This window comes from Macaca thibetana, chromosome 8, assembly GCF_024542745.1.
Source record: "Macaca thibetana thibetana isolate TM-01 chromosome 8, ASM2454274v1, whole genome shotgun sequence".
NCBI classification, from domain to species: domain Eukaryota; kingdom Metazoa; phylum Chordata; class Mammalia; order Primates; family Cercopithecidae; genus Macaca; species Macaca thibetana.
In genome coordinates, this window is record NC_065585.1 from 112,789,664 (window position 1) to 112,811,588 (window position 21,925).

The window sequence follows — 21,925 nt, forward strand, 5'->3', positions numbered from 1 at the left end:
AGTGTATTTTGTTTTCACGGTTTGTCCATGTTGTAGTATGTATCAGAACTTCATTGCTTTTTTTTTTTTTTTTGTTAAGACAGGGTCTTGCTCTGTTGCCCACGCTGGAATGCAATGGTGCAATCATAGCTCACTGCAATCTTGAGCTCCTGGGCTCAAGCTATCCTCCCACTTCAGCCTCCTGAGTAGCTGGAACTACAGGCATGTGCCACCATGCCTGCCTATTTTTTTTATTTTTATTTTTAGTAGAGATGAGGTCTCACTGTGTTGCCCAGGCTAGTCTTGAACTCCTGAGCTGAAGTAATCCTCCTGCCTCAGCCTCCCAATTTGCTGGGATTTCAAGTGTGAGCCACTGCGCCCAACCTTCATTCCTTTTAAAGGCAGATTAAGATTTCATCATATGGATAAAACCACATTTTGTTTATCCATGCATTCGTTAGTGAATTTTTGGGTTGTTTTTAGCTTTTTTTTTTTTTTTTGAGATGGAGTCTCGCTCTGTCGCCCAGGCTGGAGTGCAGTGGCACAATCTTGGTTCACTACAAGCTCCACCTTCCGGGTTCACGCCATTCTCCTGCCTCAGCCTCCTGAGTACCTGGGACTACAGGCGCCCACCACCACGCCCAGCTAATTTTTTGTATTTTTTTTTAGTAGAGATGGGGTTTCACTGTATTAGCCAGGATGGTCTCGATCTCCTGACCTCGTGATCCACCCACCTCAGCCTCCCAAAGTGCTGAGATTACAGGTGTGAGCCACTGCGCCCAGCCTGTTTTACCTTTTGGTTATTATGAACAATGCTGCTATGAACATTCGTGTAAAGGTATCTATCTGTTCGGGTCTCTGCTTCCAGTTTCTTTTGGGTCTGTACTTAGAAGTGGAATTGCTGGGTCATATGGCAGTTTTGTGTTTAACTATTTAAGGAACTGCTGTAAATCTTTTGAAGCCATAACAGTTTTGAAGAAATTTAGCAAATTTATGTAACAGGTATTTATTAAGTACCCACCACGTCCTACGCACACTGTGTTCTAGGGACTGTGCCAAAGCATTTCTCCTTGTCTGCTGTGCAGAAAGACGATGCCAGCTGAGTGCGTTCTCCACTGAGTGGCACAGAGGCTTTTAACATGGGGCAGCAGAATGACACAGGGAAGGGATGACTGTCTTCAGAGACATTCATTCACTGCGGTTCCTGTTGACAGTCAGTGATTCTCTGCTCGGGTGTTCAGGGACAGATGCCTTAGTTACTAACTGGAAGGGGAAGATCCTGTTTCTGAGTACTGACTTGAGTTTCATTGCAGCGTTATTAAGGAAAAGCGGGATGCCTATGTGAGCCGCCTGAACACCATCTATCAAAACAATCTCACCAAGGTGTGTATGCTGAGTTTTTAACTTTGAGAAAAAGCTATTCCCTTGTTGAGTACTCAGCTAAGTCTTGCCAGACTGTAGCTCTATTTATTTATTTTTATTATTATTTTTTTTTTGGAGACGGAGTCTTGCTTTGTTGCCCAGGCTGGAGTGCAGTGGCATGATCTCAGCTCACTGCAACCTCCGTCTCCTGAGTTCAAGCAGTTCTTCTGCCTCAGCCTCCTGAGTAGCTGGGTCTACAGGCTACATGGTGTGCCACCATGCCCAGTTAATTTTTGTATTTTTTAATAGAGACAGGGTTTCATCATGTTGGCCAGGCTGGTCTTGAACTCCTGATCTCAGGTGATCTGCCCACCTTGTCCTCTCAAAGTGCTGAGATTACAGGCGTGAGCCACCGTGCCTGGCTCTGTTTTATTTATTTATTTTTTTTTTTTTTGAGACGGAGTCTCACGCTGTTGCCCAGGCTGGAGTGCAGTGGCGCGATCTCAGCTCACTGCAAGCTCCGCCTCCTGGGTTCACGCCATTCTCCTGCCTCAGCCTCCTGAGTAGCTAGGACTACAGGCGCCCGCCACCGCGCCCGGCTAATTTTTTGTATTTTTAGTAGAGACGGGGTTTCACTGTGGTCTCGATCTCCTGACCTTGTGATCCGCCCGCCTCGGCCTCCCAAAGTGCTGGGATTACAGGCTTGAGCCACCGCGCCCGGCCTTCTGTTTTATTTTTAATGACCAAGTCTCTATCTGTCGCCAGGCTGGAGTACAGTGGTGCAATCATAGCTCACTGCAGCCTCCAAATCCTGGGCTCCTCCCGCCTCAGTCTCCTTAGTAGCTAGGATTATAGGCACGCACCACCACACCTGGCTAATTTTTAAAATATTTTGTAGAGATTTCTTACTATGTTGTCTAGGCTGGTCTTTAAACTCCTGCCTTAGCCTCCCAAAGTGTTGGGATTATAGGCATGAGCCACTGTGCCTGGCCTCTTACTTTTTCTCTTATTGAAATTGACCTGTCAGAGCAGAAACCTCTGACCAGCTGGCCAGTCTCTTCTGCAGAGAGAGGGTGGCGTGTGCCAGAGCTGGTAGACCAGGCCTCACCTAATGGCTGCACCTTGAGTAGATCTGGCCTGGCACTTAGATTCAGAAGTCACATACGAGAGATTTTGTGCACCGGTGTGGCAGTTTATTAATTAAAAAGAGGAGTGCCATCTAGCTGAAAACCTGCCATTGTGTGTTTGTTTGTTTGTTTGTTTTTTGAGACAGAGTTTCTCTAGTCACCCAGGCTGGAATGCAAGAGCACAATCTCAGCTCAGTGCAACCTCTGCCTCCCGCCAGGTGCAAGCAATTCTCCTGCCTCAGCCTCCCAAGTAGCTGGGATTACAGGCGTGCACCACCACGCCTAGCTAATTTTTGTATTTTTAGTAGAAACAGGATTTCATCATGTTGGCCAGGGGTCTCGAACTCCTGATCTCAAGTGATCTGCCCACCTCGGCCTCCCAAAGTGCTGAGGTTACAGGTATGAGCTACTGTGCCCAGCCAAACCTGCCATTGTTTATTTGCCTAGAGTAAGACCTCCTTAAGAGACCAAATTCGGATTCAGAAGGTTGTTTTTATGAATGACGTCTGATCAAGAAAACTGGGCAGAGGTGTGTTTGCCTCCAGCAACTGTATGTCATCCTTCACTATCCTGATGGTTTCCCCCCTAGTGCTAGGATGTGACACCTTTCCCACCACGACCATGTGGGTGACATTCACAACCTGTGCATCACTTAGCTCTCCTTTTTCTTGAAAGTATCTTTCTACCACTCTTCATTTGTCTTTGTGGTCTCACTTTGCTGTTTCTAAGATTTCTTAGGTTTTGTTTGTTTGTGAAACAGAATCTTGCTCTCTCCCCCAGGCTGGAATGCAGTTGTGTGATTTCAGCTTACTGCGACCTCTGCCTCCCAGGTTCAAGCAATTCTTGTGCCTCAGCCTCCTGAGTAGCTGGAACTACAGGCGCGTGCCCCCACACCTGCCTAATTTTTTTTGTATTTTTAGTAGAGATAAGATTTCACCATGTTGGCCAGCTGGTCTCGAACTCCTAACCTTGAGTGATCCGCCTGCATCAGCCTCCCAAAGTGCTGGGATGACAGGGGTGAGCAACCACCCTTGGCCCTCTTAGGTTATATTTAGATCAGAAACTTTTTTTTTTGAGACAGAGTTTTGCTCTGTTGCCCAGGCTGGAGTGCAGTGGCGCGATCTCGGCTCACTGCAAGCTTTGCCTCCTGGTTTCACGCCATTCTCCTGCCTCAGCCTCCCGCGTAGCTGGGACTGCAGGCGCCTTCCATCACGCCTGGCTAATTTTTTGTATTTTTAGTAGAGACGGGGTTTCACCGTGTTAGCCAGGATGGTCTCGATCTCCTGACCTCGTGATCCACCTGCCTCGGCCTCCTAAAGTGCTGGGATTACAGGCGTGAACCACCGCGCCCGGCCTTTTTTTTTTTTTTTTTTTTTTTTTGAGAAGGGTCTTACTCGGTCACCCAGGCTGAAGTGCAGTGGCATGATCTCAGCTCATTACAGCCTGGACCTCCCAGGCTCAAGTGATCCTCCTGCCTTGGCCTTCCAACATGCTGGGATTATAGGCATCAGCCACTACACCTGGCTTAGATCAGTGGATTCTTGATGATAATTGGGCCACTGTGATCTCAGTAGCAGCATATTTATAAACCAATTTTTAGGACAAGCTACTTCATAGGTAGCTAACTGTATGCAGTTTTATATTCTTATTCATTGGGTTTATTTTTTGGAGGGTGATCTTTTCCAACCTTGATCCGCAATCCAGGGGAAAAATATTTAGAGGCCTGCAGTCCTTATGCACAGGAGATTTTAAGTCTGAGTATAGAGTAACACTGGTAGTACTAAAACACACCAGGTTTTTTATTTTTTATTTATTTACTTATTTTTTATTTATTTTTATTTTTTGAGACGGAGTCTCGCTCTGTCGCCCAGGCCCAAGCTCTGCCTCCCGGGTTTACACCATTCTCCTGCCTCAGCCTCCGGAGTAGCTGGGACTACAGGCGCCCGCCACCTCACCCGGCTAGTTTTTTGCATTTTTTAGTAGAGACGGGGTTTCACCGTGTTAGCCAGGATGGTCTCGATCTCCTGACCTCGTGATCCGCCCGTCTCAGCCTCCCAAAGTGCTGGGATTACAGGCTTGAGCCACCGCGCCCAGCCTTTTTTTTTTTTTTTTTTTAATGGAGCTAGCTGAAATACTTTTTCAAAAGAGGTAGGAAAATTATTCAGGAACCAGCATTTTGTAATACTTAGAAATCTTGGTGTGTGCTATAGTTTATGGTGATCTTATGGGGAAGGAATTACTTACAGTTGACCCAGAAATTCTATATTGCAAAGGAAACTTTCTATTTAATGTCCTAGAAAGTGAAAGTAAAAATCTCACTGCTTCTTCCTCTGAACTAGTGTCTGTCCTATTGCCATGTGAGCCACACTCCTTTTTGTCTAGCATTGCGGAGGACGTCATTACGACCCGAGGGAATGGTGTTCTGGAGGCCTGTGGGTTTTGTCTTTGACCTTGATTCAGCTTGATTAAGCCTGGCACCTACAGGAACAGGCCTGGAGGGTGCAGGGAAAGGAGAAGATAATTCAGAATCAAGCATGTTCCAAAATGTTAAAGCATTCCACTTTGTAATCATGCTTACATGGTTCCATTATTCTTATAAGTTGACCACATTTGCATGCCCCTGCATGTATCGTGGCTGGCAGAAGCATGCCAGCACCCCCTAAGTGAAGGCCTTGGTGCAGAGGATTCCAGTAAGAGCACATCCAAAAGTAAGAGTCTGAGTTCTCTCTGTCTCCAGCATAGAACTTCTGTGTCATGTACTTTTGTGGTATTTTTCCCAGTTTACGAAAGCACAAGCATTGCGTTTCCCTCCCTTGGCCAGAGTATTCCTGTCTTGGTCTTGCCTCTGCTCATTTCAGCTTTATCCAGTTGTCTTTCTCAGCCTTCTGTCTCTCCTCCAGACACACCAGTCTTTTTGAGAGAGAGTCTTGGCTCTGTTGCCCAGGCTGGAGTGCAGTGGCACAATCTCGGCTCACTGCAACCTCTGCCTCCCAGGTTCGAGGGATTCTCGTGCTTCAGCCTCCTGAGCAGCTGGGATTACAGATGCCCGCCACCACTCCTGGCTAATTTTTACATTTTTAGTAGAGACAGGATTTCTCCATTTTGGTCAGGCTGGTCTTGAACTCCCGACCTCAGGTGATCCGCCTGCCTCGGCCTCCCAAAGTGCTGGAATTACAGGTGTGAGCCACCACGCCCAGCCCAGACACACCATTCTGTAATATGTTCACATTGCACATAAGGAACTTTCACCTTCAATTATTGGGGGCAAAGATGTCATCTTTCTTACGGGGGTGCCTCACATATACTTTTTTGTCTCTGGGTTTCGGCCCAAGGTAGCACTTGTATTTCTTCTTCTTTCTTCTTTCTCCTCCTCCTCCTCCTCCTCTTCCTTCTCCTCCTTCACCCTCCTCTTCCTCCCTCCTCCTCCTCCCCCTCCTTTTCCCTTCTCCTCCTCCTCCCCCTCCTTTTCCCCTCTCCTCCTCCCTCCTCCATCTCCCCTTCTCCTCCTCCTCCTTCTCCTTCTCCTCCTTTTCTTCCTCTTTTCCTCCTCCTCCTTTCTCCTAACTTCTTTCTTCTTTCTTCCTCCTCCTCCTTCTCCTCCTCCCCTTTCTCCTCCTCCTCCTCCTTCCTTCCCCTCCTCCTCTTCCCTCCTTCCTTCTTCTTCTTCCTTCTCCTCATCCTCTTCACTTTGTCATCCAGGCTGGAATGCAGTGGCGCCATCTCAGCTCACTGCAGCCTCAACCTCCCAGATGCAAGCAATCCTCCTGCCTCAGCCCCTCAAAGCGCTGGGACTACAGGTGTGCAGCACCATGCCTGGCTAGTTTTTGTATTTTTAGTAGAGACTGGGTTTTGACATGTTTCTCAGGCTGGTCTCAAATTCCTGAGCTCAAGCTATCCACCCACCTCTGCCTCCCAAAGTGCTAGGACTACAGTTGTAAGCCACTGTGCCCAGCCTATTTCATCTTACTGTGTACTTCCAGCATCTAATGGCAACCCCTTTCCTAAGTATAGGTTGCCAATTAGGAGTTCTGCAGAAACTTGAACAATAGAGAATTGTGTTGGCATCAGCAAACCAAGAATCAAAATGTTCAGTAGATAAATGAAAGTTCTGATAAGTTGCAGCAGGTGTCTTTGTTTTTATTCTAAGAACAGGCTAATGTCATGGTTCCTTCTCTAGTCCCATATAGAAATCATCCGTGGCCATGCAGTATTCACGAGTGATCCCAAGCCCACGATAGAGGTCAGTGGGAAGAAGTACACCGCACCTCACATCCTGATCGCCACAGGTGGTGTGCCCTCCATCCCTCATGAGAGCCAGATCCCGGGTGAGTCATACAGCAGGTACTCATTAACAGCAGTCAAGAGTTTACCGTTGCTTTCAACCTGACAAGCCATGCCAGGGGATCTGCCTAAACCAGTTCTCTCTTTGGAGCCAGGCCATGGGAGAAGGTCTTTGCAGAACCTAACTGCAGTTGGCCTAGTGGTAGCTTATGATGCAGGCACCCAGGCTGGAGTGCAGTGGCACAATCTTGGCTCACTGCTACCTCCGCCTCCTGGGTTCAAGCGATTCTCCTGCCTCAGCCTCCCGAGTAGCTGGGACTATAGGCACGCCACCACCACACCTGGCTAATTTTGGTATTTTTAGTAGAGATGGGGTTTCATCGTATTGGCCAGGCTGGTCTTGAACTCCTGACCTCAGATGATCCGTCCACCTTGGCCTCCCAGAGTGCTGGGATTGCAGGCCACTGTGCCCGGCCAAGAGATTTCATTTGGCCCCAGGCTCAGACATATTGTAGGTAACAGGGAGAGAAATCAATGAAAGCCTCATTCTTTCCTTCGCAGCTTAGCATACATTGTTTCCAGCCTCAGTTTGTCAGATGGGTGGTTATTTATAAGACACGTGATAATTTATTGTTTTGTTCCAGAGAGAGAAATCTTCTAAGGATGTAGCTTAAGTAGCTAAGTAAGCTTTTATATACATATTTTCTCTTTTAAGTAGAGAATTATAGAAGATGAAAGCTGTAAGGAATCTCAGAGATGGTCATAACTGCTTTTGCATTTTATTATTTATTTATTTATTTATTTTGAGACGGAGTCTGGCTCTGTCACCAAGGCTGGAGTGCAGTGGCACAACCTCGGCTCGCTGCAACCTCTGCCTCCTGGGTTCGCGCCATTCTCCTGCTTCAGCCTCCTGAGTAGCTGGGATTACAGGTATCCGCCACCACGCCCAGCTAATTTATGTATTTTAGTAGAGACAGGGTTTCACCATGTTGGTCACGTGGGTCTTAAACTCCTGACCTCAAGTGATCCGCCCGCCTCAACCTCCCAGAGTGTTGGGATCACAGGCGTGAGCCACTGTGCCCGGCCTATTATTTTATTTTATATTACTTTATTTTTTTGAGACAGGGTCTTGCTCTGTTGTCCAGGCTGGAGTGCAGTGGTGTGATCACAGCTCACTAAGGCCTTGACCAGGAGATTTAGATGGGAGATTGCTCAAGTGATCTCTTTCTTTCTTCCCAGGTAGATTGTAAGGACTTTATGGATGGTGAACGTAGTTTATACATCTTTTGAATTCTCCATGGATTGGCTTCATAAGATACATTATCAACGTGAATTTTTTTTTTTTTTTTTTTGAGACAGCGTCTTGCTCTGCCACCCAGGCTGGAGTGCTGTGGCACAATCTCCACTCACTAGAACCTCTGCCTCCTGGATTTAAGTGATTCTCCTGCCTCAGCCTTCTTAGTAGCTGGTATTATAGGCACATGCCACCATGTCCAGCTAATTTTTTTTGTATTTTTAGTAGAGGTGGGGTTTTGCCACATTGTCCAGGCTGATCTCAAACTCCTGGCCTCAGGTGATCCGCCTACCTCGGCCTCCCAAAGTGCTGTATGAGCCACTGTACCCGGCCAAAATGCAACATATATATTTGTTTGTTTGTTTGTTTAGAGACAGAGTTTTGCTCTTGTCACCTAGGCTGGAGTGCAATGGCAGGATCTTGGCTCACTGCAACCTCTGCCTCCTGCGATTCTCCTGCCCCAGCCTCCTGAGTAGCTGGGATTACAGGCATGCGCCACCACACCCAGCTAATTTTTGTAATTTTAGTAGAGATAGGGTTTCACCATGTTGGCCAGGCTAGTCTCGAACTCCTGACCTCGGTCGATCTGCCTGTCTTAGTCTCCCAAAGTGCTGGGATTACAGGTGTGAGCCACTGCACCCAGCCTAATATATTTAATAACTGATGAGAAATGAAGGTAGGGGGGCTACTGAGAGAAGGAATCAGCAGTTGACAGCTGAAGGCTTTGTCTGTATTATTGGGGGCAGATGGTAACTGAAGTGGTAAACTGGAGAGAGATACAGGTTGGAAAATAAAATTAAGGTTCAGTTCTAAATAGACTAAGGTTGAAGCCAATGTAAAATTGTGTGGTGAGATAATTAGAAACATGGAACTGCAACCTGGGAAGAAAGTCAAACCTGGAATAATGCATTTGGAAGTCCTATAAGATAGGACCTGCTATCCTATATCCAAAGGTTTCAATCTGCTTTTCACTACATGTTTATTTCACTATATAGGTTGTACCTCTTGTAATTCAATGTATATACCATATAGGTTGAAACCTTTGAAAGAATAAGCAGAGAGGAAAGGGCCACATCTATTTTTTTTTTTTTTTAATGAGACGAAATCTTGCTCTGTTCCCAGGCTGGAGTGCAGTGGCACCATCTCGGCTCACTGCAACCTCCGCCTCCCAGGTTCAAGTGATTCTCCTGCCTTAGCCTCCTGAGTAGCTGGGACTACAGGTGCACACCACCATGCCCAGCTAATTTTTAATTTTTGTATTTTTAGTAGAGACGGGGTTTCACCACATTGGCCAGGCCACATAGATTTTGAACTACATAGAAATTTGTCTTTTCAGGCGGGAACGGTGGCTCATGCCTGTAATGAGCTAAGCCCCAGGGTTCCTCCTACCCTCGGGGTGGGAGGGTGAACAGATCCAGCAGAGTCTGTTCATGACTGCTGAGATCTTCATTCTTCAGAGAAATGTAAAAGTTATTTAGCCATCATGGCTTCTGTTTCTAGAGAGAAAATAAAAATGTTGACTCAGGGAGGATTTGGTTGGCAGCTTTCCAAGCAGAGACTTTAACAAAACTTGTCAAAACGGAGACTATGTTGGCTGTGAAAGTGTTTGGTTTTTGCATAAAATGTTGTGATTATTTTGCAAGAGAAAGAGCAGTCTTGTGTGATCTATGTTGCCTTTTTCTACATAGGTGCCAGCTTAGGAATAACCAGTGATGGATTTTTTCAACTGGAAGAATTGCCTAGGTAAGCCAACCTGACCTGACTGCAGTGACTCACTCTTCCTTAGTGTCTCCTGGTGGCTTTTCTTTTCCTCTCCTCCCAAGCATTTAATGTAGGCCTTTCCTGAATTCCATCCTCTTACCATGACCTTGTATATCTCATTCCTAGAACTCCTCAGTAGATCCCTCAAATCTTTCATGCTTTCAATCAGAGGCCAAAGTCAAATGCAGAGTAATTTGAAGACTGCATAACAGAGTCCTAAAACTGTCTCCTTTCTTCAACTTGATACAGCATCAATTAAGAATGTGTCTAAAGGAGCTTGTATTTTAGAATAGAATAGCTGGTTTTGGCCAGATGTGGTGGCTCGTGGCTGTAATCCCAGCACTTTGGGAGGCTGAAGCGGGCAGGTCATCTGAGGTCAGGAGCTTGAGACCAGCCTGGACAACATGGTGAAACCCCATCTCTACTAAAACTGAAAATTAGCTGGGTGTGGTGGTGCGGGCCTGTAGTCTCAGCTACTCGGGAAGCTGAGGCAGGGGAATCACTTGAATTCTCAAGGCGGAGGTTGCAGTGAGACAAGATCACACCAAGAAAGAAAGAGAGAAAGAGAGAGAGCGCTACCACACCCAGCTAATTTTGTATTTTTGGTAGAGATGGGGTTTCTCCATTGGTCAGACTGGTCTCGAACTCCTGACTTCAGGTGATCTGCCCGCCTCAGCCTCCCAAAGTGCTGGAATTACAGGTGTGAGCCACCACGCCCGGCCAGATTTTCTTTTCATGAAAAAACGTTTATTTTTTTTAGAGACAGGGTCTTCTTGCATTGCCCAGGCAGGAGTGCAGTGGTGCCATCGTGGCTTGCAGTAGCCTTGAGCTCTTGGGCTCCAGCAGTCCTTTCACCTCAGCCTCCCAAGTAGCTGGGACTCCAAACGTGCAGCACCATACCTGGGTAACTTTTTAATTTGAATTTTTATAGAGGTGGGGTCTCATTCTGTTGTCCAGGCTGGTCTAGAATTCTGGCCTCAAGCAATGCTCCCACCTTGGCCTCCCAAAGCAGTACACATACAAGCATGGGCCACCGTGCTGAATGGATTCAGATTCATAGAGGGGGGAAAAAGGTCATGAGAAAGTTTGTTTCTCTGATTTGAAGTTGCAGCACATTGCAGGCTTTCTAGTTTAGAGGGATCCTCCTGTCACTTGTGAGAAGAGGTGATGCCTGGAAACAGGTGGAGGGACCCAACATGTTGGCGCAGGGTCTGGCCTTCATTCGTCTTCTGAGTGGCACTCACTGTGGAGTTCGCATTGCTCAACTCTTCTGCTCCCTCAGGGGCTGTGCTAATCCAGTTTGAGGTCCTAATCCTATGCTCTCAGAAAGTCTTTTAGGGAGAGTGACTAATAGTCCATGAGCCTGTCTTCACTTTGAATCACCCAGAGTCACGGACAGTTCAGACAGCACGAGGCAGTTCAGAAACGACCAGGGAGCCGCTTTGCAGTTCCATAGGATGGTGAAAATGTCTCTTGAAGATACTCAGACCAGGGAAGCTTCTGACTTGGAGGAGTTCTAAGAAAAGCATACAATCTTTCTCGGTTTGCTATCAGGTCGTAGAAATGTGTTAGAGAACAGCCTTCCTTCCCTGTGATCCACCCTGCATTGTTTGATTTTTAGGGTTGAATAACATGACATATGTGAGGATGTAGTGAGACATGCAGTCATGACTCATTATGTTTGGATAATGTAATTTCATTCCGGACTCACCCTCAAAGAAGTTTCATTATAGATAGTTGTTCATTAGCGATTTTAAATATTTACATTTATGCATGCCATCAACAAAAGGCTCTGAAACACAAGAAAATGAATTTACAATGGATATGTGATTTTTCAAGTCTACTTTATCTTTGTTTCGGTGTTGGTGAATAAGTAAATAATTGGGCAAGTGAGTAAATAATGTAGGGAAGATAGCATGATTTAGTTTTTGCGCTGAGGGGCTTCTGGTTGGATGGAGCATGAACACCGTGGAATACTGTGGCATGAGTAGTCCTGGGGCCGTATTGAGGTAAAGAGAAATCTTTTAGGGATTCAGCCGCCTGAAAGGTCAGTTCCAGAAGCCAGGCGCAGTGGCTTATGCCTGTATTCCCAGCACTTTGGGAGGCCTGAGGCGAGCGAATTGCTTGAGCCCAGGAGTTTGAAACCAGCCTGGGCAACACAGCACAACCTGATCTCTGCAAAAAAATACAAAAATTAGCTGGGCATGGTGGCATGTGCTGGTAGTCTCAGCTGCTTGGGAGGCTCAGGCTGGAGGATCACTTGAGCCCAGGAGTTTGAGACCAGCCTGGGCAACATAGGGAGATACTGTCTCTACACAGAACTTTTTTAAGGCAGAGTTTCACTGTTGTTGTCCAGGCTGGAGTGCAATGGCGTGATCTCGGCCCATTGCAACCTCCACCTCCCAGGTTCAAGCGATTCTCCTGCCTTAGCCCCTTGGCCTCCCAAAGTACTGGGATTACAGGCATGAGCCACTGCGCCCAGCCTCTACACACAAATTTTAAAATTAAAGAAGAAATTCCACACCCAGGTACGGTGGCTCATGCCTGTAATCCCAACAGTTTGGGAGGCTGAGGCAGGCAGATCACTTAAGGTCAGGAGTTTGAGACCAGCCTGGCCAACATGGTGAAACCCTGTCTCTACTAAAATACAAAAATTAGCCAGCCACGGTGATGTGCGCCTGTAATCCTAACTACTCAGGAGGTTAAGGTACGAGAGTCACTTGAATCCGGGAGGCGGAGGTTGATGTGAACTGAGATCACGCTACTGCATACCAGCCTGGGCGACGCAGCGAGACTCTGTCTCAAAAAAAAAAAAAAAAAAAAAAAAAAAAGGCCGAGCACAGTGACTCGCGGTGGCTCACGCCTGTAATCCCAGTACTTCAGGAGGCCGAGGCAGGTGGATCACCTGAGATCAGGAATTCGAGACCACCTTGACCAACGTGGAGAAACCCCATCTCTACTAAAAATACAAAATTAGCCGGGCATGGTTGACGCATGCCTGTAATCCCAGCTACTCGGGAGGCTGAGGCCGAAGAATCGCTTGAACCCGGGATGTGGAGGTTGCAGTGAGTGGAGATTGCACCATTGCACTCCATCCTGGGCAGCAAGAGCAAAACTCCATCTAAAAAAAAAACAAAATTCCTCAAGGATGGGGGCCATTGTTCATCCAGTGTAGTGCAAAGCTTAGCTCAAAGTAGAATGTACATAATAAATGTTTGGGGAAGAAAGGGAAGACACAGGAAATAAGGAGGGAAAATTCAGAGGAAGGAAAAGAGATCAACACATTGTTAGGAAGGAGGGAGTGGAGATAGAAAAAGAGCGATTTCACAGTTTTGAACTACATAGAAATTTGTCTTTTTAGGCCGGGCGCAGTGCCTTACGCCTGTAATCCTAACACTTTGGGATGCCGAGGCGGGTGGATCACTTGAGGCCAGGAATTTGAGACCAGCCTGGCCAACATGATAAAAATCTCATCTTTACTAAAAATGCAAAAATTAGCTGAACGTACTGGTGAACGCCTGTAGTCCCAGCTACTCGGGAGACTGAGGCAGGAGAATCACTTGAACCCCAGAGGTGGAGGTTGTAGTGAGCCAAGATCATGCCACTGCACTCCAGCCTGGGTGACAGAGCGAGACTCTTAAAAAAAAAAAAGGAGAAAATTGGTCTTTTCTTACTGTGCATTGCAGGATGAGAGAGTCATCACTTCTAACCTGTAGCCATTTGGGTTCTTACTTTATAATCCATCCTGACCTTAAGCCCTCAGAACTCCGAATACCTTGCCTATGGGAGGTATTAAAGAACAGTTTCCTTCGTCTCTGATTAGCACTGTAGCAATGGTAGAGGTCAGTGTTTGAAACTTTAGAAGACTCCAGTCCCTGATGGGACAGCTTCAGCCGAAGGTACTTATAGCCTGGGCTGTAGTATGGAAGTCAACATTATTGCTCTAGGGCAGGAACCAGAGCTTCTCTACCAGCAATTTAGACCCAAGCATGTATCTAGTACTTAAGATTATTTTATATATTTTATTTTTTATATGATTTTTTGTTTTTAAAATTGTTTTAAATCTTTAAAAAATAAGACGGGGTCTTACTCAGTTGACCAGGTTGGTTTTGAACTCTTAGCCTCAAGCAGTCCTCCTACCTGGGCTTCCCGAAGTGCTGGAATTATAGTTGTGAGCCACCACACCTGGCCAAGATTCTTTTTTTAGACCAAAATGTATTCAGGCAGTTTAGCTTGACTACAGTTTTGTCCTACAGATTACAACTGGCTTGTGTAAATTGGCCTTTGATCATATTGCAATGATTGATAGAACTAAATAGCAAACAAGGAGGTACACTGAATAGAGGAGAGTGATGGTGGTGAGATCTGTGACCCTGATTTTAGTTTTAGGTGTGAGGATCTTTGCATAAGGAATCATTCCTTATTTCCAAAGGTTTTGTGTCCTCTCTGAGGAAATGAGGCTAAAGAGCTTTAAAAACAATGAAAAATATATTTCCCTTCTTCTGTGAGGGAATGTTAGGGATTTTTCTTTTCTTTTGAGATAGGGTCTTTTGCTTTGTCACCCAGGCTACACTGCAGTGGTGCAGTCATAGCTCACTGCAGCCTCCATCTCCCAGACACAAGTTATCCTCCTGCCTCAACCTCCCAAGTAACTGAGACCACAGACACACACCTTCATACTTGGCTAATTTTTATTTTTACTTTTAGGGTTTTTTTTTTTTTTTTTTTTTTTTTTTTTTTTTTTTTTTTTTTGAGACAGAGCCTTGCTCTGTTGCCCAGGCTGGAGTTCATTGGCACAATCTTGGCTTACTACATCCTCTGTCTCCCGAGGGCAAGCGATTATCCTGCCTCAGCCTCCCAAGTAGCTGGGATTACAGGCATGCGCCACTGTGCCTGGCTAACGTTTTGTATTTTTAGTAGAGACGGGTTTCACCATGTTGGCCAGGCTGGTCTCGGACTCCTGACGCAGGTGATCCACCCATCTCAGCCTCCCAAAGTGCTAGGATTACAGGCATGAGCCACCGTGCCTGGCCTTACTTTTTCGTTTTTGTAGTGATGGGGTCTCACTATGTTGGGCAGGCCCAAAGGGATATTTTCTACTTAAAGTTGTGGTGGTATCCAGGATTGAATCTTGGAACAGAAAACAAGAGATTAATAGAAAAACTGGACTGGGCAAGGTGGTTTACACCTATAATGCCGACACTTTGGGAGGCCAAGGTCAGAGCATTGTTTGAGCCCGGGAGCTGAGACTAGCCTGGGCAACATGGTGAGACTCTGTCTCTAGTTAAAAAAAAAAAAAATATATATATATATATATATATATATAAGCTGGGTGTGGCAATGCATGTCTGTAGTCGCAGCTACTCGGGAGGCTGAGGCTGGAGGATCGCTTGAGTCCTGGAGGTTGAGGCTGCAGTGAGCCGTGTTCACACCACTACACTCCAGCCTGGGTGACAGAGTGAGACCCTGTCTCAAAAAAACCGGGGAAAAGTGGTGAAAATCTGCAGTCTAGGGTTTAGTCATTAGTAATGTACCAATGTCAATTTCTTATTTTGACAATGGTACCCTAGTTAAGTAAAACGTTAACTTTAGGGAAAACTGATCAAGGGGTATAATGAGGGAAATCTCTGCACTATCTCTGCAACTTTTCTGTAAATGTAAAATTATTCCAAAATTAGTTTATTTAAAAGTTCTAACCCTGTGCTCGCATCTCAGCCGCAGCGTCATTGTTGGTGCAGGTTACATTGCTGTGGAGATAGCAGGGATCCTCTCAGCCCTGGGTTCTAAGACATCACTCATGATACGGCATGATAAGGTAAATTCCACCTTTTCCTTTTCCCTTTTCTTGATGTTAATTTAAAAAATGAAGAATTTTTTCTTATGTTGTCATTAAATACTAGGGTGCAAAACAGGTGGGGGTCAGTTGGTTGGTTTCACATGGTGCTGTATCCAAGTTACCTGAATTTGGCCAATATCCCTCCCAGTTGCTGGTTGATGATGATTTTGAGTTGGTCAAATTGGCTGGTAATTTCATCACTAAGTGGTAGATATGAGATGCCCTCATAGGGAGACGTGGGGGCCTAAACATAACTATTAGCTAAATTAAACACACTGTTAGGTTAATTTATTTTTTTAATTAATTAGAGTCTCACTCTGTTGCCCAGGCTGGAGTGCAGTGACACCGTCTCAGCTCACTGCAACCTCTGCCTCCTGGGCTCAAGTGATTCTCATGCCTCGGCCTCCCGAGTAGCTGAGATTACAGGTGTCCACCACCATGCCCGGCTAATTTTTGTATTTTTAGTAGAGACGGGGTTTCACCGTGTTCACCAGGATGGTCTCAATTTCCTGACCTCGTGATCTGCTCGCCTCAGCCTCCCAAAGTGCTGGGATTACAGGTGTGAGCCACTGAGCCCTGCCAGGTTAATTTATTAATTTCTGGAAATCAATTTTATATGATCAAGTAATGTTAGATTGGTTGACACTCATTCCAAACAATTTACTAAATTCTTTGCATTAAAGCAGGGGTGTCCAATCTTTTGGCTTCCCTGAGCCACACTGGAAGAAGTAGAATTGTCTTGGGCTACATATAAAATATACTGACACAAATAATAGCTGATGAACTAATAATAAAATAAATTGCAAGCTGGGCACAGTGGCTCATGCCTCTACTTTCCAGCACTTTGGGAGGCCGAGGCAGGCGAATCACTTGAGGTCAGTAGTTGGAGACCAGCCTGGCCAACGTGGTGAAACCCTATCTCTACTAAAAATCCAAAAATTATCCAGGCATGGTGGCAGGTAACTATAATGAGTGAGCCGAGATCGCACCACTGCACTCCAACCTGGGCAACAGAGCAAGACTGTGTCTCAAAAAAAAAAATGCAAAAAAAATCTCATAGCAGTTTAAGAAAGTGTACAGATTTGTGTTGGGCCACATTCAAAGTCATCTTGGTCCGCACTCTGGCCTGCAGGCTGCTGCAGATTGAATGAACTTGCATTAAAGGCAATCTTGTAGATCATACACTTGAACTTCTTTTTTTTTTTTTTTTTTTTTTTTTTTTTTTTAGAGACAGAGTCTTGCTCTGTCACCCAGTCTGCAGTACAGTGGCGTGATCATAGCTCACTGCAGGCTTCTGAGCTCATAGGATGTTCCTGCCTCAGCCTTCCAAGAAGCTGAGGCTACAGGTGTGGGCCACCATGCCCTGACTAATTTTTTTTTTTTGAGACAGGGTCTCACTGTGTTGCCCAGGCTGGAGTGCAGTGGCGCATCATGGCTCATTGCAGCCTCAGCCTTCTGGGCTCAAGCGATCTTCCCACCCCAGCCTCCCAAATAGCTAGGACTACAGGAGCATGCCACCACACCCAGTGAGGTTTTGCCATGTTGCCCAGGCTGGTCTCAGACCCCTGAGCTCAAGTGATCTGCCCACCTTGGCCTCCCAAAGTGCTTGGAATTACAGGCATGTGCCACCTGACTAATTTTTATCTATTTTTAGAGATGAGGTCTTACTATGTTGCCCAGGCTGGTCTCGAACTCCTGGCCTCAAGCTATCCTCCTGCCTCAGGTTCCCAAATAGCAGGGAGGAGTTCAAGACCAACCTGGGCAGCATAGTGAGACCCTATCTCTACTAAAAAAAATTTAAAAATTAGCAAGGCATAGTGGTATACGCCTGTAGTTCCAGCTACTTGGGAGGCTGAGGTAGGAGAATCGTTCGAATCCAGGAGGTCAAGGCTGCAGTGAGCAAAGATGATTGCACTCTAGCCTGGGCAGCTGACTGTTCCTAACAAATTTGTGACTTAGGTAAGCCACATAATGCCTTTGGGACCTAGTTCTGCAGGGACAGAATTTATCAGATCCCTAATTACCAAGATGCTATGATTCTAATTCTTTTTTTTTTCTTTTTGAGATGGCGTCTCGCTCTGTTGCCCAGGCTGGAGTGCAATGATGCGATCTCAGCTCACTGCAAGCTCCGCCTCCTGGGTTCACGCCATTCTCCTGCCTTAGCCTCCTGAGTAGCTGGGACTACAGGCGCCCACCAGCATGCCTGGCTAGTTTGTTGTATTTTTAGTAGAGATGGGGTTTCACCATGTTAGCCAGGATGGTCTTTCAAGTTCAAGACCAGTAAAAATGCTGGACTGATGATGGTGGAGGCTACCATCATAACCATTTTAGGACCTTCAGTAGACTATTTTCTCCACTCTTCCAATTCAAGTCTTACCTCCCTTCATTCCACTTAAGAATATACAGGGATCCCGGGCACAATGGCTCACACCTGTAATCCCAGCACTTGCAAGGCCGAGGCAGGATGCTCACCTTGTGATCCGCCCGTCTCAGCCTCCCAAAGTGCTGGGATTACAGGCGTAAGTCACGGCACCTGGCCTGATTCTAATTCTTATGTGAGCAGATGGAGGGAGACAGGGATTCTGAGAATCCTAGGCAGTATGTACTTCAAGGAACTTTCTCTGTGACTTTGAAACTGGTTGTATAATTAGCTCCACGAGGTTTAGGTCCTGAAAAATTTTTTCACAGGTAAGTATTATTTTGCTAGAATATATCCAGCAAATTAGAAGGATGGGGAAAGGCAGAGGAGTTCCTAGCTCGAATTTATATGTAAATACGTAAATAAACTGCAGCAGTCTGTCAATAGAGGGGGCAATTCCTGCATCTGTCAAATTGGCTACTTTGCAGAGAGCCACATCCTACTTGGGCTTCCTGCCCTCTCCCATCCCGAATGCACCAAGTTCATTCTCCTTTTTCCTGTCCCAGTGTTAACTCCATTTTAGAGCTACTCTGGCCGGGCATGTGGCTCATGCCTATAATCCCAGCACTTTGGGAAGCCGAGGTGTGCGTATCACCTGAGGTCAGGAGTTTGAGGTCAACCTGGTCAACATGGTGAAACCCTGTCTCTACCAAAAATATACAAAAATTAGCCAGGCATGATGTCAGGTGCTTGTAATCCCTTCTCCTCGGAAGGATGAAGCAGGAGAATTGCTTGAACCCGGGAGGTGGAGGTTGCAGTGAGCTGAGATGGTACCCCTGCACTCTAGTCTGGGTGGCAGAGCAAGACTCCCTCTCCAAAAAAAAAAAAAAAAAAAAAAAGTAAGAAAGAAAAAGAAAAGGAAAAGAACTACTCTGTGAAGAACTCATGACCTCCCACCTGAACTCCATATGTGGATGATCATAGATATATCTTCAAGGCCAACCTGTTGAGATTTATGGCTAGACAAGATTTTGCTAGTGAACCTTCCCTTCCATCATATCAGAGAAAGCAGACCTTGAGATACGAAAAGTGGAAAGAGAATTTCTGTTCCCTGAACTTAAGGAAAAGAGAAGCAAGCTTTGCGAGAAGACAGTGGACAATGACTGTCCATTTAACTGTAAGACAGGAGTTGGTGAAGTCATATGTGTTGCAGATGGTGGTGGTGACGTAGGAAAGTAGGGAATTTATTAATACTCCACTCCCAATATTGACATAAGTAAGGAGGAAATAATTAGGGGAGAGATATGCTGAAGTTTCCCTGCTAAGTTTGTAGTGTGGCTTTGCTCAAGGTTTCTTCCTCTCCCATTACCCATCCCTATGTTGATGTGCAGGTTCTTAGAAGCTTTGATTCAATGATCAGCACCAACTGCACGGAGGAGCTGGAGAACGCTGGCGTGGAGGTGCTGAAGTTCTCCCAGGTACGGTGCCGAGCCCAGTCACGCACATGGTCCCCAGTCAATCACACTTTCTGCCTGTGGCTTCACCCAGTTGTTTAAAACACGAACGCTCTGTCTACCCCGGTCCATATATTCCCCCTCTAGAGTACTCCCGATTATTTCCTTCCTCCTAAGAAGCTGTGTTTTGGCCGGGCGCGGTGGCTCACGCTTGTAATCCCAGCACTTTGGGAGGCTGAGGTGGGCGGATCACTTGAAGTCAGGACTTCAAGACCAGCCTGGCCAACATGGTGAAACCCTGTCTCTACTAAAAATACAAAAATTAGCCGGGCATGGTGTTGTACACCTGTAATCACAGCTACTCTGGAGGCTGAGGCAGGAGAATTGCTTGAACCCGGAAGGCAGAGGTTGCAGTGAGCCGAGATTGTGCCATTACACTGCAGCCTGGGGGACAACAGTGAGACTCCGTCTCAAAAAACCAAAAAACAACAAAAAACAAAAAAAAACCCAGCTGGGTGCGTTGGCTCACACCTGTAATCCCAGCACTTTGGGAGGCCGAGGCGGGCGGATCACCTGAGGTCAGGAGTTCGAGACCAGCCTGACCAACATGGAGAAACCCCATCTCTACTAAAACTACGAAATTAGCCGGGCGTGGTGGCGCATGCCTGTAATCCAAGCTACACGGAGGCTGAGGCAGGAGCATCACTTGAACACAGTAGGTGGAGGTTGCGGTGAGCTGAGATTGCCCCATTGCACTCCAGCCTGGGCAACAAGAGCGAGACTCCATCTCAAAAGAAAAAAAAAAAAAAAAAAGCCATATTTTACATGACAGCATTGAAGTCAAGGGTAAAATATTAGAAACCTGGCAATTGAATTTAGATGAACTTTGATTTTTTTTTTTTTTTTTTCTTGTTGAGGCAGTGTCTCACTTTGTCACCCAGGCTGGAGTGTAGTGGTGCAATCTCAGCTCACTGCATCCTCAACCTCCAAGGCTCAAGCAATCCTTCCATCTCTGCCCCCACCAAGTAGCTGGGACTACAGGCACATGCCACCACGCCTGGCTAATTTTTTTGTATTTTTTGTAGAGAGAGGATTTTGCCATGTTGGCCAGGCTGGGCTTGAACTCGTGAGCTGAAGCGATCTGCCCACCTTGTCCTCCCAAAGTGTTAGGATTACAGGCATGGCCCACCACACCCAGCCTCTGATTTTTTAAAATTTGGATTTTAAAACTTTGATTTTTGTGCTCAGATGCCTTATTATACATCCTTAATTTTTTTAGATTTATACTTATTTTTTAGGAAATAATATGGAATCTAATTTTTGTCTTTTTTTTTTTTTGAGATAGAATTTTGCTCTGTTGCCCAGGCTGGAGTGCAGTGGTGCCATCTCGGCTCACTGCAACCTCTGACTCCTAGGCTCAAGGGATTCTCCTGCCTCAGCCTCCTGAGTAGCTGGGATTACAGTCATGCACCACCATGCCTGGCTAATTTTTGCATTTTTAGTAGAGATGGGGTTTTGCCATTTTGGCCAGGCTGGTCTGCAACTCCTGACCTCAAGTGATCTGCTCATCTCAGCCTCTCAGGGAGCACAGGCGTGAGCCGCTGTGCCCAGCCTATCTTTTTGGGTTTTTTGTTTTGTTTTGTTTTGTTTTGTTTTGTTTTGTTTTTGAGACAGGGTCTCGCTCTGTCACCCAGGCTGGAGTGCAGTGGCACAGTCACAGCTCACTGCAACCTCCACCTCCCAGGTTTAAGTGATTCTCCTGCCTCAGCTGGGAATACAGGCACCTGCCACCATGCCCAGCTAATTTTTGTATTTTGTTTTGGTAGAGATGGGGTTCCACCATGTTAGCAGGCTGGTCTTGAACTCCTGGCCTCAAGCGATCTGCCCACCTCAGCCTCCCAAAGTGCTAGGATTACAGGCATGAGCCACCGTGCCCGGCCTCTATCTTTCATTTTTAAAATTATTTTTCTTGACACAAGGTCTTGCTGTGTTGCCCAGGCTGTAGTGCAGTTCCACGATCATTGCTCACTGCAGTCTCCAACTCCTGGGCTTAAGCGATCCTCCCACCTAGCTTCCTGAGCAGCTGGGACTACAGGTGCATGCCACCATGCCTGGCTAATTAAAAAAAAAAAAAAAAATTGTAGAGATGGAGTCTCGCTGTGTTGCCCAGGCTGTTCTCAAACTCCTGAGCTCAAGTGATCCTGTGGCCTCGGCCTCCCAAAGTGTTGGGATTACAGGTGTGAGCCACCATGCCCAGCCTAGAATCTAATTTTAAATCATACCCTTTGAATTTTGTAGATAGAATTACAAAGTGCTTTATTCCTCAAGCAATCACTTGAATTTCAGGCAGAATTTTCCTAGAGAATTAGCCTTTTAAAAATGATCTTCCCTTACCCCACACAGCCTCACCTTTTCAGTATAGACCACATCAAATAAAATTGTGAATGTAAAAATGCTGGGCTGATGGTGGAG

At 46.1% G+C, this 21,925-nt stretch overlaps 2 protein-coding genes across 3 annotated transcripts in view; both read left to right on the forward strand.

The window, feature by feature from the left end:
• Positions 1-21,925, forward strand: part of GTF2E2 (general transcription factor IIE subunit 2) — a 381,513-nt gene that overhangs the window by 237,075 nt on the left and 122,513 nt on the right. The window lies entirely within an intron of this gene.
• GSR (glutathione-disulfide reductase) overlaps positions 1-21,925 on the forward strand; it is a 58,056-nt gene that overhangs the window by 22,917 nt on the left and 13,214 nt on the right. For both annotated transcript variants that reach the window (XM_050802508.1, XM_050802507.1), the window contains exons 4-8: positions 1,293-1,362; positions 6,646-6,793; positions 9,732-9,786; positions 15,520-15,619; positions 19,391-19,477. In XM_050802508.1, coding sequence (XP_050658465.1) covers positions 1,293-1,362; positions 6,646-6,793; positions 9,732-9,786; positions 15,520-15,619; positions 19,391-19,477 — 460 coding nt within the window. The remainder of the gene's footprint in view (positions 1-1,292; positions 1,363-6,645; positions 6,794-9,731; positions 9,787-15,519; positions 15,620-19,390; positions 19,478-21,925) is intronic.